Consider the following 20,522-nt stretch of genomic DNA (forward strand, 5'->3'; position numbering starts at 1 on the left):
TACCAAACTTAACAAATGGCGAAATGCAATTGTTCATTTCCGCACTAGATGAGCATTCTCAATATGGATGAGCTTAGTATGTTGATGTTTGTTGCTTACTGTATTTGATTTTACTAAACAGTACGTTCTAAACTATGATTAGTACACGGTATGCAGTTTTAGTAAGTAGTAGGCAATACAGATTTCGGACACAGCCAATATCCACAGGAAAGTAGGCCTTAAATCGACTTCCAAACGCGGATCTGATCTGTGTGTGGCTCTCATGGTTTGTTTGAGCAAACAATATAAATGCATACACAGAATGCATGCATATACTAGCGGGGCCGCATCCCCACATCTGGGGCACCTACCTCCAGGGGTTGGAACCAGAATTATTTTCCAATTGTTTAATTCTGAACAGAACCACATTTATTTTGTTCCGTTCCACTGTTCCAACCAGCAAAATAAAGTTCTGAACTAGTTCAAACCCCCCAAAACAACCGGTTTATATCGTTCCTTGCTGTTTCTTTTTTAACCTGTGATATCAACAGTTTTTTACATTTAGCTCATTAAATTACTTGACCAATCAATGTGGATAGAGCAGGCAAGGTAGTTGTTTACATGTGTGATGGACAGACAAGTGTAGACTATGGCGCAAGATGTGACTGACATTTTGTTGGTGGGGAGGGGATTGAGCGAGAGAGGGTAGTGGAGGAGGCTTGAAGTGCTGGGCATCTTGTTATGACATGCATTATCTGAATTAGGTCCACTGAATTATACCTAAGAGGGCCGGCTTCTATGAAAGAACTTTGAATGTCCTTTGAGCTAGCTAGCTAACACGCTTGTGTGTGCAGAGTGGCACCAGAATTAAAAACACATCTTGCCTTTTTGTAGTTAATAAATCCTTTGTGAAACATTATAATTAGGCCTTTTGAATCCTAAATTAGCATTAAAAAAAGTTATTAGATTATATCTTCTGAATCACGATTCTAACAACAGTACAGTAGCCTACGCTTTGGAAGGGGAATGGGCAGGTAGCCTAAATACACACGCTTACAAAGATTTTCAGCTTGCAGGCAGACACTGGAATAAGTTTCTGAGTGACAGAGTGAGCACTTTGCATAGGCGCTTTATTGCGTTTTCTTGTGGGACTAGTAAAAATGCCTGCAACTTAAAATAAGGTTGTTAACTGGGTCCTTGTGCTTTTAAAATAACAGTTATGTTCCCGGAACAGTATGGATTACTTTTGTATGTTCTATTTTGTTTCTATTTCTGTTTCTTGAAAATGTTTGCTATTTTTCTGGTTTTCGGGAGTCCTGCAATTCTACACATTTTGTCATGGCTTATGATAAGAGCATATGCTAAAATACAGGGGGTGGTTTAGAAAAGTCAGTTTAATAACACTTTCCTGTGGATATTTTGTCTCAAATTTCCAGCATAATGACCAACCACCAAAACAACCAGTAGAGTAAGTTCAAATGTAATTGTATTCAACATTCTGGCTTGCAGAGATCCTGGGGTGGCAGGAGCGTTGGACTAGTAACCAGAAGGTTGCAAGTTCAAACCCCCGAGCTGACAAGGTACAAATCTGTCATTCTGCCTCTGAACAGGCAGTTCTGTTCCTAGGCTGTCACTAAAAATAAGAACTTGTTCTTAACTGACTTGCCTAGTTAAATATAGGTAAAATATGTTTTTTTTTTAAAAAAGGACCTTTCCAAACAATTTTATTGCATTATGTCAGATGGTGACTAGCTAGCAAGCTATCACTGGATGATGTATCAGGCTACATACAGTGCCTTCCGAAAGAATTCATACCCCATGACTTATTCCATATTTTGTTGTGTTACAATCTAAATCCAAAATGGATTAAATTATGTTTTCTCTCACCCATCTACACACAATAACTCATAATGACAAAGTGAAAACATGTTTATAAATATTGTTGCACATTTATTGAAAATGAAATACAGAGATATCAGATTTACATGTGTATTCACACCCCTGACTCAATACATGTTAGAATCACCTTTGGCAGAGATTACAGCTGTGAGTCTTTCTGGGTAAGTCTCTAAGAGCTTTGCACACCTGGATTGGAGAATATTTGCACATGATTATTTTTAAAATTCTGCAAGTGCTATCAAGTTGGTGGTTGATCATTGCTAAACAGCCATTTTCAAATCTTGTCATATTTTCAAGACGATTTAAGTCTAAACTGTAACTAAGCCACTCGGGAACATTCAATGTCATCTTGGTAAGCAATTCCAGTGTATATTTGGCCTTGTGTTTTGTCCTGCTGAAAGGCTAATTTGTCACCTAGTGTCTGTTGGAAAGCAGACTGAACCAGGTTTTCCTCTAGGATTTTGCATATGCTTAGCTCTATTCCATTTCTTTTTATCCTAAAAAAAACGATCTAGTCCTTGCCGATGACAAGCATACCCATAACATGATGCAGCCAACTCCATGCTTGAAAATATGAAGAGTGGTACTCAGTGATGTGATGTACTTTCCCCAAAGATAACGCTTCGTATTCAGGACATGAAGTTAATTTCTTTGCCACATTTTTTTGTTTATTTGTATTTTTTTACAGTTTTAGTTTAGTGCCTTATTGCAAATATTTGTATTCTGTACAGGCTTCCTTCTTTTCACTCTGTCATTTATGTTAGTATTGCGGAGTAACTACAATGGTGTTGATCCATCCTCAGTTTTCTTATATCACAGCTATTGAACTATTTAACTGTTTTAAAAGACACTATTGGCCTCATGGTGGATCTCCCTGGTCCTTCTGGTTGAATCTCTGTTTGAAATTCACTGCAGAGACTGAGGGACCTTGCAATCATTTGTATGTGAGGGGTACAGAGATGAGGTAGTCAACACTATTATTTCAACTTATTATGTGACTTGTTAAGCACATTTTTAATCCTGAAATCATTTAGGCTTGCCACAACAAAGGGGTTGAATATATTTCTAAAAACATAATTCCACTTTGACATTCTGGGGTATTGTGTGTAGGCCAGTGACACAACATCTCAAATTAATCCATGTTATATTCAGGCTGCAGCACAACAAAATGTGGAAAAGGTCAAGGGGTGTGAATACTTACGAAAAAGACTAGTCTTAATTTTGATCTCACATGAAATGCACCAACAGCCTCAGCAAATAATATTTGCAAACATGATCGGTTATGGTAATGTCAATGTCGACTACTATGATCTGTCTGGCATACTGTGTCTTTGGTTGTCCAGTGATAATCTAATGATGTTTCTGTAACCTACAGTGTATCTCATGATATGGACCCCAGAATAGGCCGCATCAACCATGAAATGGCCAATAGGCCTTTGTAAGAGTTTCAAAATATTTTTCACTGTGGTGACTGTTCTGTAGGAATTATACAAAAAAAGACATATCACATCTTAATTTAAGAAGTTAATTATTTGTTTATTATTCATTTATTTAAGTATTTCTATCTCCAAGATTCACCCACCCGAAAAATATAAATTCCGGTTTATTCAAAAATTAAATGAAGGAATTGTTATTGACCGCATCAAAGGAATGAATCAACAAAATCAAAGTGGCAATAATCATAATCATTATTACAATAATAATTAAATAATCAGAATATCCACATTCATAACAAATCCATTTACAATGGCAATACACTCTTCAATATCACTCTTCCATTAATATACACAAATCCCCGAATGTCTGTCCTTTTTAAAACAAAAATAGAGGGGTTGGGGGACTATGGCTTGTCAAAGGGTATGACTATGTGTGACCTGTGGGGTTGAAAGTTCAAGGGTGAGGGAGGGTTGGCGAGTTGGAGGCACACTTAATAGAACTTGAAGAAATGGCTAATAACATGGTGTTACTTGCATGGAAGAGTTGCTTCACAAGTAACAGTGTGATCTGAACCAAACGTTCAGCCTGACAGAGGGGTCTATGAGAGGCAGAGTTCGGGGAACTAAATTGGAAAGATTAGATAAGGGTTGTCTGGATAAATATATATATCTGAATGACAACCATTGCAAACATTTAATGTAGAGAAACGCAAAACTTAAATCAAATAACAACGAAGAATCATAATAGTTACAGGAATTCAAAGAAAAGGAGATGGAGGTCACTGGAAATATTATCTTAGTTATTCTATATACTGTATATGTACAAACATTGCTTGGTCACCCAAATATAATTTTAAAAAATGCCTCAGTTGATGAGAAAATGAGTGCAAGCCAGAGATTGTTTTGAGAGGCATAATTAGGTGTGTAGGTGTTCAGAGGTGTCGGATTTGTCAGTGTCTGCACAGAAAGTGCTTCCCAGACAGCTGTCCTTTAAATTGCCAGTGTGAACCTCTCCACTCCCCAACATTTATTATTTGAGGAGTCAAATACGTCATTTAAGAGAGAGAGAGAGATTAGAGGATTGAGGAAAAAAACTGTACACCCTGCATATACAAACAAACTGTATATACACATAGACATACCATATATACACACACATATCCAGTATATACACAACAACTGTACACACACTGTATATACACACACATTCAATCACGTAAAAGGTATTAACCTCTAATCTCTCGCTCTTTGGATGTGTCACTTTTCAGTGGTCAGAGGTGAAGGAGGGCACAGGGTTTTATTTAGCTTCTGTGTCAGTGGAGTCCATACAAAGAAATCAAATGGAAGTTATACAGAAACTTGGCTCCAGAATTCGGTCTCACCACACTGGAAAAACATGATAAACTCGCGTCTGCTCCACTAAGCTTACATCAGAGACAGAAATAGGAAAACAAAAATGTGATGGCAAGGATGTCCTCTTCTAAGGAGTTTTTAGATCGTCTGTAAAATGGAGAGCTCCCCAGCGATTGTCAAATAGAAAAACAACATCCATCCTCGCATCTCTCTTCCAGGGATTACAAGAGAGAAGTGGAGGGGTACAGGTCACGGCAACGTGCAGATCATTGTGAGGGGAGCAGGTAAAACAACAGTTTGTGTTTTTATCCATCACAATCCCAGGGCAATCTTTCGCCACAAAATGTTCCATAAGATTGTCTTAAGAAAAATCAGTTGATATAAAATGGATAATTTCTGGACTGTCATTAGATACTAGAGTCTTGTCATTATCAAGAAATAAACATTTGCGAGAGGAAGATTTCCAATGAAAAGTTGATGTAGTACTACGGTAAGAATAAGCATTATTATAGAAATATAAATCATAGCATTGTCTACATTTTTCAAAGTTTTAATTGAAGCAATATTTTGTTTTGTAGCAGTTTCACTTGTAATAGGCTGTGCATAATTAGTTTCCTTTAAATGCAAAACTAATAGAGATAAAGAAGAAAGAACAAAACCAAAACCATGGCAGATATGAACAGGAGCAGAAAAAGTCTAAAAGTGAACATAAACTGAGGTGGGTGGTTAAGAATAGATAGAAAGAGGAATGGGTAGATAGTGGGTGGACTGTAGAAAATGTTAGGAAGGAAAAATGAAAGAAACTAATTGTGAGATCTTAGAAAAATGTTAGGAAAGAAAAATTACAGCACCTTTGAAATGCATCTTACACACAGCAGCTCTCCCTCTTTCATTTCACTTACTACTCAATCCCAAAAGGTTTATATCATGTCAATCTGCATAGCTGTTCTTCACATGCTTGATGAGCCAACAAAACCATTTCCCGAGATTGGCACGTCTTGAAAAGAAAATATCTAATCACAAGCGTCAAATACAGATTGTCCAGCCATCCAATCAGAGAGAGAGGGCCCAAGTAAAGTAGGGTAAATAACACAGCAGATCCTTACATGGTCAGCTGTGGCTCTGGACTATCCTTAAGGTCAGGAGAATTGGACCAATGGCCCAACTTCTCCCTTTGTCAGCCAATCGCATCACGAGAGAGCGCTCTTGATATATGGCCAGGCCATGCGGGCTGGCCATGTTGCCTCAGCCAATTAGGTTCCAGATTGTCCTCCACGAAGCTGCGTGATTGGCTAAGGAGAGAAAAGGAAGACAGAGAGAGAAGGAACGGGGAGGTGCTTGATGAGTTGCTATCCAATCATAGCCATCCCACTAGGCACAGACGTCATTTCAACGTCTAATTTTGTTTTACAATCGATTGAGTTGTCAACTAAAGTGAATTTAATCTATGTCATTGGATTTAGGTTCAGATTTGGGTGAAAAAATACAAAATTCCCTAACGTCCCTAATGAAATTCCATTACTACATCACATTTAGCCTTTTTGTTTAAATGATGTGGAATCTTTGTTGATTCAACCAGTTTTTGCCCAGTGGGATAGATCTTGTAAGAGATGCACCAACCACTGTATCGGATGGCAGTCCCTACAAAGTAGGATTCATCTCTTTGTCAGTTTGTGTTTAGCTCTGAGGCAAATATTTGTTTACCTGAGTCTCTCAATTCTGCATCTCTGAGGTATATTAACGGCAATGCTCATATATCAACCAGTGACCCTGTATAGTCCCATATCTTTACTCAATGCAGATGTAAAACCCTAGCTGCTTTAAAAGCCATTTTATTACTGATATGTTTTGGCACTAGAAAGGTAGCCATATTAGCTGACTTAACACAAGTTAACTACAACAAACTCTCCCTATTAATAATCACATTTGGTTAACTTTTAATTCAACACTCTAAATCTCTCTCATATCTCTGAATCTCATCCACTCTACACTATGGCTAATCCCCTAGTACTGACCGACACAGCATTGGCGGAGGCATTTTGACCCTATACACAAAGTGCTGAATCCTAACTTGAGATCTGCATGTTAAACTCAGACTTACTCGTAATGCATGATGCCAATGGGAGAACTGCAAAAATATAAATCAAGTTAGGATATGGCCCTTAGTAAATTGACTCTTAATCAAATAAAAAAAGTGAAATAAGACCGGTGTTGGGTTCTGCAAAACCAGGACTGTCTGAAGCATGTTAATTCACTTGAGACGCTAAGCCAGAGTAAGGAATGTTATCCAACTAGTTATAAAGCACCACCAGTGTGAATCTAAAAGGGCCAAAATAAACCCAAGTTCACATCTAAACAAAGATTACAATGGACAAGTTATACACAAAACAAGAGGACACGACAACACAGTATAACAGTATTCAATGACAGGTGATATCTGAACAGTTGACACAAAGCAATGAATTCCTTTTAGTGCACCGTGTGTGTAACATGTTTTAGATTTGAAGTACTCTTTACTAACGATGCCCCAAACAATCTTTGTTTTCTCAAAATGTTGTTACATTAGCATTCATCATGCTCAGCTGAATGGTACGTTAACTTAAAAGTAGTCCCTCGAAACGACATGAAGAAAGTCTATGCCACATAAAAATTTGTCTGAGCGCTGTTTGACTACTGGCCAAAATGTCATTATCTGAGACCCAGGCACTTAAGGCTAGACTTAACTGGCTACCCCAAAATAAGAATCAAATAAATAGTTTACGTGGTACTAAACAGAAAAGGCCATGACAACAATTTTGGAAGTGTACTAGGTGTTACAAGTGACTACGTTATATGCCAGGACACTGAAGGTCCACAAATAGTATCCCTTTGATATTTTCAACCACTTAAAATTGCTGGTAAACTTTTGACCTGACAACTTTGTTATTGTCTCATTTGGTTTATGCACCCTACTTGACCCAGCTCCCACTCCATTAAACAATTGCACACGTAAGGACACGACACACACATAACAAACAAACATAGACAAATACATCAAAGAAATAGGCTACCTTGACAATAACAGACTGAGTGAGAGAGACAGACATACAGACAGTGGGAAACATGACAGGCAGTGCTATTGACACACACACTTGATTTGGAGATGGCCCTGTTTGTGTCTGTAGCACCAGTTGATCACACACAGGTTCTGAGATTGAGAAGAGAAAACATTGCACGAGTCCAGTCCACGAATGGGAAGTCCCTTAATTTACACACAATGTTTTGAAAACATCACACACTTTCCTTAGGCCAAAAATAAAACCGTATTCTGCTTGTTCTGGACTCTGTAGTTAGTCTGCATTTCAAACAGCATAGTTATTTTTGGATCTTGATTAGACTGTTTATGTACTATCATCAGTTAAAATAATCCTTCTGTCAATATCATCTCCGCCTGTTATTTGAAAACCCTGTTAAAATACACTCAAAGGCACTAAGGAAACCAGACTACAAAAGCCAGATGACCACATCTCTACCAATTAAATTTGAGAGCTGGAGTTTTCAGGACAGGAAATGACTAGACCTTTATCGATGTAATTATGGGATACTACACGCATGTATATATTAGTAGGATGCTATTGGCTACTGAGAAGTTTTTGGGGAGTGAGACGTTATATAGTGTTTGCTTACTGTCTTTATTTGATTAAACAAACACACAAAGCAAAATCTCACGTAGTCGCTTGGTTTGGTGATTAGGCCTATACCAGTGTATGATAGGCTCTATAGTTTGATCGATTGAAACAGTACATGAGGATCCCACAATGTCAACGATAACTAAAAGGTATCATTATCTTGTCCTGCAAGACAGATACTGACCAAAGCCCAGTTTGAGCATGACGGAAATGAGGTCCATTGGAAAGCCCTTTTGTTGTCTTGTATGATAATGCTGAACGTACTGTACAGTTAAATGTACAATGACCCCCCCACACATTTCTTCTCTCTCTGGTTTGAGTACACATAAAAGAAACGGGAAAGATTGCAGTCATCTCATCCTCCTCAAAAAAGGAAGGAAATGTGGCAAGACTTTTTTATTTGTGTCTTCTCTCTCTGATTTGGTTTTGTGTTGTTTTTGACCTGCTCCCTCTCCTCTATGCCCAGTCCTGCTGTTGCATTGCTCTCAGTTGCCTCCGTGCTTGTCACTGGGGAGGATGTTGGGTTGACACGGAGCTCTCCATTCTGGTGTGGACTGGAGTGGAGATGAGGAGTGGGGGGAGGAGGAGGGTCTACGGGTGGGGAGGGGACTCCATTCTCGTTCCGGGGCAAGCCAGTGGAGGAGATGCATGAGGAAGAGATAGTATGGTCAGGATCAGTAGTCATCCCTCCTTCTTTATCTCCTTCTTCTTCTCCTCCTCCTCCTCCTCCTCTTCCACCTTCAGTATTCACACAGGGGTCTGCTGAACCCAGGGAGGAATGCTGGGCCCCCTAGCAAGACAGAGAGAGGGAGGGAGAAGAGGAGTAGGAGAGGGGAGAGATGGGAGTGGGAGAAGGGGCATTCAGTGGGGGATTTGTGGCATGGACAAGGGTGTAAACGAGTCAGCCAATCCAGGAAGGAGAGAGGGATGCAATATAAAGAGTCATATATGAAGCAGGAAATGTGGGGAGAGAAGGCAACAGGGAGGATGGAAGGAGAGAGAGTATGGGTGATATAAACAAGCAAGGAATAGTCAAATAAAAAGAGGAGGCCAGTGAAGAACAAACAGGTGGGTAGAGGAGAGAGTAAATAGGTGAATCAGTTACGAATGTAAAAAGAATAGAATGGAGGAAATAGGGTGGGGTGATGAGGGTCCCGATAGGAGAGGATCAAAGCAGGAGGTAAAGAAAGAAAGGATCATGTGAGAAAGCAAAGGGAGGGAGAGAAATAAGTGACAAGGGATGGGAGGAACAACGGAGAAAGAGAAATAGAGGAAAATGAGTTACAGAGCAGAAGTGTATGAAGAGGTGTATGAAGTACACCAATAGAGATGGACAGCATAGGAGAGGGGATACAGTCAGAAAAAGAAAAGGTGGAAGGAATTACAATCTCGGGTTGACCAACATGTCAGAGTGTCTTGATCTTCATATGATGCTGAGTTAGAAGGGGTTACTAGTCAGGGACAGGTGTCAAAAGGAGTCCGAGCAGTCAAGTAGAATGAGAGTTGTGTCAGTCTTAGCCAATGAGATTAATTTCAAGGAATTTCTATACATTCTAATTTGTATTATAAACTGGGTGGTTCGAGCCCTGAATGCTTATTGGCTGACAACCGTGGCATATCAGACTGTATACCACGGTTGTGACAAAACATTTATTTTTACTGCTCTAATTACATTGGTAACCAGTTTATAATAGCAACAAGGCACCTCAGGGGTTCGTGGTATATGACCAATATACCACGGCTAAGGGCTGTATCCAGGCACTCTGCTTTGCGACGTGCTAAGAAAAGCCCTTAGCCTTGGTATATTGGTCATATACCACACCCCCTCGTGCCTTATTGCTTAAATATACTGTAGTAAAGGCTTGAAAACCATGGGGATACAAATAGCTATGACTCTATAACGTGATACAATTGTGTCACCTTAATTAATCTTATAGAATCCATGCGCATTTCAGGTTTAGCATGGTTTTTGCTAAGCTTTCAGTCAATTGACCTTTGTCAGAGCAAAACTTTCACAGAAAGAAGAAAATAAATTAAGAACAAAAAGCGTTCACCGAAAGCTTAGCTAAGACCACAATTAATGTGCAGAAATTCGATATTGTTTTTTCATGCACCTTTGTTCCCTTGTCAAGTTTGGGGTTGAGTCCCACACGTCATTGAACCTTATAAGTACTTTAACATTTAAATAGTAATAAGTACTTTAAGATAAAACATTCTAGATGACAATATTATAGTATTGCATTACTATAATAGTCTAACATGCAGATGGGTTACAGTAATTCTTAGAACTTTAGATGCGAATTGGAGGACATAATGACTAAATACTGATCTACAAAGCTCGAATAAGAAGCTAGTATTCAAGAGCTCTTGAATAAAACCTCAACTGTGTCTAATCCACCAATCAGAATTTCTAACCCATACCCCTTGACCAATTATCAATGGATGCTCATTAATTGACCAAATCTGTAAAGCACTGGGTTAGAATTTGTAATAAGTGAATAAGTCAAAGTTTGGTTTTGCTATCTATCCTTACCTACGTTGGCGCAGAATAACGTCATTGCAAATACCAGATTGATTTCAGTTCCTAATTAAATCAAGCTCTGAATGCAAGTCATCGTGTTCAGTCCTGTTCAGTACAGTCTGTGTTGGAGCAGTAGGAAAGAAAATAGCTGGGTTATTGGCACTGATGGAGGCTGTGTTAGATTGAGGAAATGGTGTCTAACGTATCCAAGTAAAAACAGGAATGTGGAATCATTTAAAAGTTTTCTACACGAATCGAAGAATCTGAATTGACATTTACTCTACCGAGATGCCAATACCTTTCCTCAAATGTGTAATTACTTCATTGAACAATAAGGACTAAAGACCATTCATATGATTGTACCAAGGAGTATGATGTCTTAAGATGTGAACGATGCACTGGAGAAGTGAAAGTCAGAAAAAAAGGTATTTCAAGAGGGTTTTATGATCTGCATCTAGTACAGAAATTAGTCGGAAACAGGCCATTTGATTTCAAAACGAATTAGCATTAAATATCAGGGTGGGTGTGTCCATTGTGTGTAGCACATGTTTCCATCTCTAGAAAGAGAACTTCAGAAAGTGGAATTGAACTGGCAGACCTTTTCTCTTCTCACTCAGAACCTTGTAAAGCACACGGCGATAACCAATTTCAACAGATATTACCGTTAGCATACATGCTAATCCCATTCCCTACTTGGTGCTAGCAACAGTAACAGAAAATGTGTTATGGAAACAAGAAGAACAAGTGGTATTTCTCTACCTGTGCTGGATTACTTTCAAACCAGTTCTACAAAAATTACTACAAACCCTTTCACATTATTTATCCAAGTTTAGCCAGACCTGCCAATGTAACTGAGAAAATTGTGCAAATATTTTATGATAAGAAAGTTAGATAGCTGCTAGATAGCCAACCTATGCTAATAAAAGAAGCAGCGATCCAGTCAACTTAACAAAACGTGCATCACTCACTGTTAAAGATCCATATGTGCAGAGTTTGCTTACTTGAACAACTTGGTGTTTATGTTTGTACAAAAGCTGCAACTAATAAAAGTTAGGAAATTGTAGACAAAAACAACACATAGCGGATGAATTGTGCAATGTTAAGTGCATTGTTAGTATGCTTTGGTACGCAATTCTCAAATGTTCTTACTCAGCAACATGAATAGGAAATTAATTCTCGTTTTCTGTTTCAAACTAGGCATATCATTGTGGAAATTAGATGTACAAACCAACCAAATATTCCAGAACAGTAGTATATGACCGACATACATATAAAGGACACTAGACAACTCTCCAAGTATGACCCAGAGCAAAAAGAACAACAATACAGTACTGGCGACACACTTGATCAAACTCACAATGACAATACATGAACATTGGATCAACTTATGTGCTCAGGTGCCATATACATACAGGACACATACACACAGGAATATATAAACACACTCTCCAAGAAACACACACATTGACATATATGCACACCAGTTGTTTATTTTCAGGGAAGGATTGTGTCAGATACGGAGATTTCCCATAATTCCCGTCATTTATTTGGGGGAGTGATGGGAGGGGAGATGAGTCGAATCGAATGGATATGTTGATGACCCACCGTAACGTGTTCCTCCGTGTAAGTGACTTTGTGTTGATTTGAGCAGGGGTATTGTTGTACATGGATGTAGTCAGTTACCTTGTTGATATTGGTTCTTGGAATAGAGCCTACTTATATGTATTACTGCAGCAGAGCCATCAGTGTTTGTACATGTACCTAATAGAGTATCTGTGAATTGTCAAGCTGTTTGTCATAACTAGAACTAACTATGGCCTGGATTCAATCAGATCGAGCATTAACCATCGTTAACCAGTGTTGGCCGACATCTGCATAGCAAATGTTTTATTATCCCTACCCCGTTAGACGTTCATGAGCTGACTTATCGGCGAGGGTGCTCTTGAACGTCACAAACCATTCCCTTCCTTGTTATCCCTACCGCGTTAGAAGTTCAAAACGGAGCTAGAAATTGAAGGCTCTATCGATGTTAGAAATAATGACTCTCAAATGTAATGTCAATCCATTGATGTTAGGCTAATGGGAGAGGTTTAAAGCCTATCAATCTAATCTGATTGAGTGTTTGATTGGTAACGCGGCTGCATAAATATCTAATGCGGCCGCATGGAATTTGTAGGATTACGTTGGGCGTGGTTTCGTTGCTTCTTGTGGATTTGACAACTCTATCGCAGTTCCGACACTGCCAAAACAACGGCTATTCGGCTGTCAATCTGATTGAATCTAGTCCTAAATATATATTACTACCATCTATATTCTGATCAAACAGTTCGCTTATCATCCCAAAACAACACAGGGAATTGAAAGAAAAAAGTAGTGGAGGGATTAACAAGGATGAAGGATGTGAAGAAGGATGAAGGATGTGAAGAAGGATGAAGGAGTAGTTGCAAGGTTTTGCAAATGCCAACATTTGATAATAGTGGAGCATTGAAATGGAGCATTGAATTAAACAGCTGAACATTTCGATGCATTTCAGTCAGGAATTCTACCATTGATGCTGGAGTTTTATGGTTTGAATTCAGTGGGTAAGCAATTTACCTAATGCAAAGAGTTACACGTTTAGGAAGTCTCCGTATATGACTGAATTTGTGCAAATAATGTTGGCATATTTGTCTGAGTGGTGTAAGAGTCACATACATTAATGTATACACTATGTGTATTTTAAATCTGTACAATATACAAATCTAAATGTCAAATATATAGTGCTACACAGTGCCTATGGAAAGTATTCAGACCCCTTGACTGTTTCCACATTTTGTTATGTTGCAGACTTATTCTAAAATTGATTAAATTGTTTTTTCCCCTCATCAATCTACACTCAATACCCTATAATGACGAAGAAAAAACATTTTTTTATTAAACAAAAAAATTAAACGAAAATATCACATTATAATAAGTATTCAGATTACAGCAACGAGTCTTCTTGGGTGCGATGCTACAAGCTTGGCACACCTGTATTTGGGGAGTTTCTCCCATTCTTCTCTGCAGATCCTCTCAAGCTCTGTCAGGTTGGATGGGGAGCATTGCTGCACAGCCATTTTCAGGTCTCTCCATAGATGTTAGATCGGGTTCACGTCTGGGTTCTGGCTGGGCCACTCAAGGACATTCAGAGACTTGTCCCAAAGCCACTCCTGCGTTGTCTTGGCTGTGTGCTTAGGGTCATTGTCCTGTTGGAAGGTGAACCTTCGCTCCAGCCTGAGATCCTGAGTACTCTGGTGCAGGTTTTTGTCAAGGATCTCTCTGTATTTTGCTCAGTTCATCTTTGCCTTGATCTTGACTAGTCTCCCAGTCCCTGCCGCTGAAACACATCGCCACAGCATGATGCTACCACCATGCTTCACCTTAGGGATGGTGCCAGGTTTCCTCCAGACTTTACCTTATCTTTGGCATTCAGGCCAAAGAGTTCGATCTTGGTTTAATCAGACCAGACAATGTTGTTTCTCATGGTCTGAGAGTCCTTTAGGTGCCTTTTGGTAAACTCCAAGCAGGCTGTCATGTGCCTTTTACTGAGGGGCTTCCGTCTGGCCACTTTATCATAAAGGTCTGATTGGTGGAATGCTGCAGAGATAGTTGTCCTTCTGGAAGATTCTCCCATCTCCACAGAGGAACTCTAGAGCTCTGTCAGAGTGGCCATGGGGTTCTTGGTCACCTCCCTGACCAAGGCCCTTCTCCCCTGATTGCTCAGTTTGGCCGGGCGACCAGCTCTAGCAAGAGTCTTGGTGGGTCCAAACTTCTTCCATTTAAGAATGATAGAGGCAACTGTGTTCTTGGGGACCTTCAATACTGCAGACATATTTTGGTACTTTCCCCAGATCTGTGCCTCGACACAATCCTGTCTCGGAGCTCTACGGACAATTCCTTCGACCTCAAGGCTTGTTTTTTTCTCTAACATGTACTGTCATTTGAGGGATTCCAATTCAGTCCGGTGCGGTCTTCCAGACAGTGCAGTTGTGCTTCAAGTGTGCTCTCTGTGTGATGACTTGTACGTCGGTTGTGCCTACATGGAGTACTGTCATTTCGAGTCTCATATGCAAAGTTTTTAATGATTTATAAATTTGCACAAATTTATAAAAACCTGTTTTCCTTTTGTCATTATGGGGTATTTTGTGCAGATTGCTGAGGATTAAAAAAAGAACACATTTTAAATCAAGGCTGTAATGTAGCAAAATGTAGAAAAGGTCAAGGGGTCTGAATACTTTCCAAAGACACCGTCCAGCCTGGCCTCATAGACTAGATGTAAAAGTTAACAAAAATCTGGTACACTCAAATTAGTATGATATGTTATGTTTGGTATGGTTACATCAGGCCGAAGGTTATTTAAGGCAAAAATTAAAGGAGGGTAGTTGGTCGGTGTGGATGGTTGAGCGAATAGCTACTTTGCAACTACATAGCATGTTAGCTAACACTTCCCCTAGCCCTTTCACCTAACTCCTGACCTTAACCTTAACCCCTAGCCTAGTTAACATTAGCCACTTAGCTAACGTTAGTGTTAGCCACCTACTTAACATTAGCCACAACAAACTGGAATTCTTAACATATCATACGTATTGCAAATTTGTAGCATATATTATGAATTGTAATATATCATACGAAATGGATGATGGACATCCACATATTAATACATGCCATACCAAACATAACGATCATACTAATTTGAGTGTCCCAGATTTTTGTTTACTATGTTATGTCTACCCCTGACTCTGGGTTGATATTTCAGCTCCAGCATTTATTGATTTTCAATTACAGTAAAGCTCGACATTATTCAAATTGCTGTTGACAAAATCAAAATAACCAAAATAATGTGAACAATAGGTAAAGAAAGAAAGAATATTGCTGTTGATAATACGTGTGATTTTCTGTATAATGTCTGTGTAAGTCAATAAGTGCTTCTGTTGGTGCTGCATACGGTCAGTGACGCACATACAGTACAGTGGAGGAATCAAAGTGAAGAGGCAGAATGTATGGATGGAGAGAGGCAGTACCACTGAAGTGTATGCTGGTTGGTTTATTACCTTTGTACTCGGGGTGGAACGGGCGCGAGACGGGGCTGCACTAGGATGGATTGGCGCCTCCCCTAAGAGAAATCACCGTATCTCATCAACACAGGAGAAGAGGAGAGGAACGATAGAGAAAAGGAGGAGAGGAGAGGCTAGGCTTGTGTGCACTGAAGAAAGTAAAAGGTAGAAGTTGGGTGTCGAGGGTTGAGGAGCATTAGGGATACTCAACGCCCACAGGACACACACAAACACAAAGGAACACACACCACCATTCGCGCCAACACAAACCCAGCAGCCTGAAAGCACAAGAGGGCCCAACATGTCAACCAAGTCTGCATGCTGAGGAAGCAAACCAAGGCTGTTGATACACACATGCAGCAGTACAGATGGTAAGTAGCCATCTTGTGCAAGCCAGAACATGAGGCAGCTTGATGTACAAGTACACCCTCTGGACATGATGCTACTCTATCGCAGGGCCATAGCCCCCAACCTATCTCCTTAACGCTGAGCCAAGCAGAGACACATTGGGTCCCGTTTTTAGTCTTTGTAATGACTCGGCCTGGGATCGAACTCCCAACTTTCCAATCTCAGGGCGGACACTGACAACAAGGCCACTGAGTTGGTTTGGCAGTAAAGATAGCTGCATTTTAATTCAAGCTAAATGTCATTCATTGATCCAAAGATTGAAAAGTCTTGTCCAGAAAAATGGTATCTCTGATCTCCTCTGAAGCTGAGGGGTTAGAAGTTGAGGCAAAAGGTCATGCTACTGCTAAACATGCAGTAATCATTGGCAAAAGTAATAAACACCACTGTTACTGCAACAAGGAATAAATAGTATTAATAAACAGAGTTAAACAATATAAATATGCATACACATGTAAAAAAAGGTTGAATGACACATAACACACTTAAATACATACAGGGTTATAGAGACAGTAGATAACTGATGTGAAATAGATAACCATGTAAAGTGAGACATGCATTATATCCACAATGATGCATGGAACATATAACATTAAGTTGGAGAGGATATGTACAGTACAACATCCAAATGATGATTTATTTGTTATGAGTCATTCCAAGGACAGGCTGATCCACTGTACTTTCAAGAGTGCTACCACTAGTTGCTGCCTACAGGTGTAATATATTAATTGGACCCGTTTCTCACAGCAGGAAAATAATCCTGCACCAACAGGAATGTGGATAATAATTAATGGATATGTTTGTAAAGGTTGATACATTTTTCAATAGGGCAAATCAAGTCAAACATTTAAAGTGGAAAATACAAAACGTTAGAAGCTTTATAAACCCTCAAATACAAACAAGTTTGCATTTCCTGCTGAACAGGAAAATTCTCTGTTACAACAGATTGATCAAATTAAGATAGAACATTTGTATAAACGGTAGTAATAAAAACAAGCAATATTATTACATTAACTAATTTAATCAAGTTTGACAATGAAATCCCATTAAAACCAGATATTTAGTAGAGAGGGGGTGGAGGTATTCTCAACATAATGCTGTAGGAATATGAATCCACAAATTCCACGCAAAAAGCTGAAAGCCGAGTGAACTGCCCACTGTTGGGATAATAAAGATAACGTGAACGTGAACCCTATTAGTCACCGACACCCCCACCTAGACACCCGGCATTAAACACATGTTGCTGCCATGGCGATGGACAAGTGATTGTACGGCTCACTGCAAATAATGACAGATATTGGAAACGCAATCATTAAAACATGCCGACATGCTCTCCTTGGGCATAGCCATGATGGGAATGTAATGGTACACAAACAATTGGCCCACAACAATTTATGGCTTCATTTTATAATCTTATTGACTATAACCTTCAGAACAATGGAGATACACAGAAATGTTCGCGTGGTTGCATGATAATGGACAATTAACATGAGATAAAAGAAAACCTGGGTGGAAGCATGACATGAAAATAATGAATGTCATCAGAAGTTCCATGTTGGACTGCTGTGATTTAATACTGTATCTAGGAAGAGACCCAAACAGCTTCATGTTGGATAGCAAATCTGCCTCTTTCAGCTTGGAAACAAAACCAATGTCAAGATGGATGCCCAGCCTTGGATGCTCCTACGACCACTTGGGAAGAGCTACTCAAACTATATCTCTCAGCCCTCAGAAAGAACCAATAGATTTCGATTCCAATGCTGTCTGAGGCTGTAGGCCAAGTCTATCATGACACTCCCTCAACTACATGTCAACCACAGACTGGCCACGTTCGATCGAGTGAAACCAGTGCGAGCGCAAAACTCTGGTCTGCTGCTTGTCTGGCAACTGAACACAACGCCACGCATCGCTGGACGGCTTTACCCCCTTTCAACCACAGTTTCTAAGCCTTTCTGGCTAATCTCTCCCTCTCCCTCCCTCCCTTCCTCTCCCTCACCCTCTCTCTCTCTCTCTCTGGGGGAGCTGTGTACTGAATGGAGAAATAACAGGAGAGACACATTGGATCACTGCTCACTTGAGGAAGCGTGGCTGAAGCCCTGACTGTTCGACACCTTGCAGGGGTGCTGCATTCAGCTGCATTCTTATCTGGGACATAGCGGGAGCCCTGTCTGTTCACACCGCTCAAACTTTCTGCTTTTGTTTTTATCTCTGCATGTCAGAAAATGTCTGTTGCCTCTATTGAGTCTGATTTGACTCGGATTGGGAGAAAGACATTTGGATTGGGGAAGTGGCAGGGTGGGACTCAGTGAAGCTTGAGCGTACATGTGTCATGTTGTTTGCAAGAGACATTGTGGTTTGACACATACTCACTCTCTCTCGCACATTCTTTTACACACACAAACACACACAAACACACACACACACACACACACACACACACAGAAATCTGGCATGTCTTTGCAGCATGACTCATGATTGAGGGTGGGCTTGACCGGTTTGACAGGAGATGATGGGTGGCTGGCTAAAAGCATGGACCGAGAGACATTGAGTGTGGATGCTGAAGACGTTGTCGGCCTGACAAATGAACTCATCCTCAGGACCAAAACTGTTCAATAGTCGTGTATTATGTCTGTCTTGCATTTGTGTTAGACTGGTAATACAACTTGACGTTGACATGCTCAGTCTGAATAATTGGGAGGAAGGAGTTTGGATTGAGGAAGCGGTTGGGTGGGACTCATCTTCTGGTGGAACAGGGATTTGATTTAAACGAATGAAAGAAGCTTGAGCATACATCTGTGATGTCGTTTGTAAGAGACATTGGGGTTTGACACACTCTGTCTCTCTTTCACACACACACACACAGACACATACACACACACACACTGAAAGCTGGTATGTCTTTGCAGCATGACTCATGCTTGAGGGCGGGCCTGACGAGTTCGATAGGAGATGAGTGGCTGGCTAAAAGCATGGACCGTGAAACATTGAGTGTGGATGCTGAAGACGTTGTCGGCCTGACAAATTAACTCATCCTCAGGACCAAAACTGTTCAATAGTTGTGTATTATGTCTTGCATTTGTGTTGGACTGGTAATACAACTTGATTTAATACATATAGTTCACACAAAGTTGATAGACGTGTCTGAGATGTACAGTTACTATAGACGCTGATTTGATTACAACCCGGATGTGGTCAGACAGAATATAAACAGATTGATTGAGAGACAGACACAAGATGTAAACAGACGTTCTTTGACCTTCAAAGCACCTAAGCGGATTGACAGACAAATGAGTTTCACCCAAACCCAAGGACTTGTCTGGACGAAATAAAAGGGACAAATCAACAAAGAGATGAAAACAACATAGAGAAGGATAGAGAGATAAAGACACAGGCCATCCTACAGACATGGCGACCGGAAGAAGAAAATCACAGACCTGATCGGCGAAGACCCTAACGTTAGCTTTTGGCGGCTCAACCACGGCTCCTCCCCTTATCTCATCCTCCACAGCCATAAGTCTGAGAGAGAGAGAGTGAGAGAGAGAGAGAGAGAGTTCAAACAGTTGTGAGAGAATTGTGAGTAAACTAGACAAGAAGTAGCTAAGTGTAATACGTAAGGCTTATGACTGTCCAGGTGCAAGCTGGATCGCTCATTGCCCTGAAAAACGTTGATTTATACCCATTACCTGGTCTATAGTAGTGTTGTTAAAACCTCTGGTAGCCAAATTATAATCTATTCAACCAATGCTGTAACTGTTTAACATACACTGCTCTAGTAATGCGAGGAAGCATTTTTGAGGCAGTTGAAGTGCATGTTTCCATGTTCCCCAAGGGATTCAGCATGATGTGTCTGTCCAATTCAGGGTGTTTTCCAATGTAATCATGCCTAATGATGTCTAGATTGTGGTGTTTTGCCAGTTATCGTGTTCTGAATGGGGTTTAATTAGCAATACATCCTCATGGAATAGTTGAACTGACACAACATGATAGAGATTCCAAATCCTTGTTACAACCATTTCAAAGAGTCGTCTTGCAGGGATATTTGGAAGCTTATTGCTACAGTCTCCATAGGATATTTGGAAGCTTATTGCTACAGTCTCCATAGGATATTTTTCTTGCCTTGCAAATTCACATTTAGACACGATTACTCAGCATCAGAATTATTTTCCAGAGAAGGGAACATGGATCATTA

General features: G+C 40.0%; 1 protein-coding gene across 16 annotated transcripts in view; it reads right to left on the reverse strand.

The window, feature by feature from the left end:
- Positions 1 to 3,393: 3,393 nt before the first annotated feature.
- The window catches only part of syngap1b (synaptic Ras GTPase activating protein 1b), a 116,662-nt gene continuing 99,533 nt past the window's right edge, over positions 3,394 to 20,522 (reverse strand). For 8 of the 16 annotated variants that reach the window (XM_090197426.1, XM_090197394.1, XM_090197377.1 and 5 more), the window contains 3 exons: positions 19,768 to 19,849; positions 15,926 to 15,987; positions 3,394 to 5,959 (listed from right to left, as the gene is read on the reverse strand). In XM_090197426.1, coding sequence (XP_090053552.1) covers positions 5,845 to 5,959; positions 15,926 to 15,987; positions 19,768 to 19,849 — 259 coding nt within the window. In that variant the 3' untranslated portion in view covers positions 3,394 to 5,844. Of the gene's footprint in view, positions 9,126 to 15,925; positions 15,988 to 19,767; positions 19,850 to 20,522 lie in introns of all 16 variants that reach the window. The other 8 variants (XM_090197401.1, XM_090197386.1, XM_036946409.2 and 5 more) reach the window with 3 other exon arrangements.

Source organism: Oncorhynchus mykiss, chromosome 2 (assembly GCF_057628025.1).
Source record: "Oncorhynchus mykiss isolate SJ-2025 chromosome 2, ASM5762802v1, whole genome shotgun sequence".
Taxonomy (NCBI): domain Eukaryota; kingdom Metazoa; phylum Chordata; class Actinopteri; order Salmoniformes; family Salmonidae; genus Oncorhynchus; species Oncorhynchus mykiss.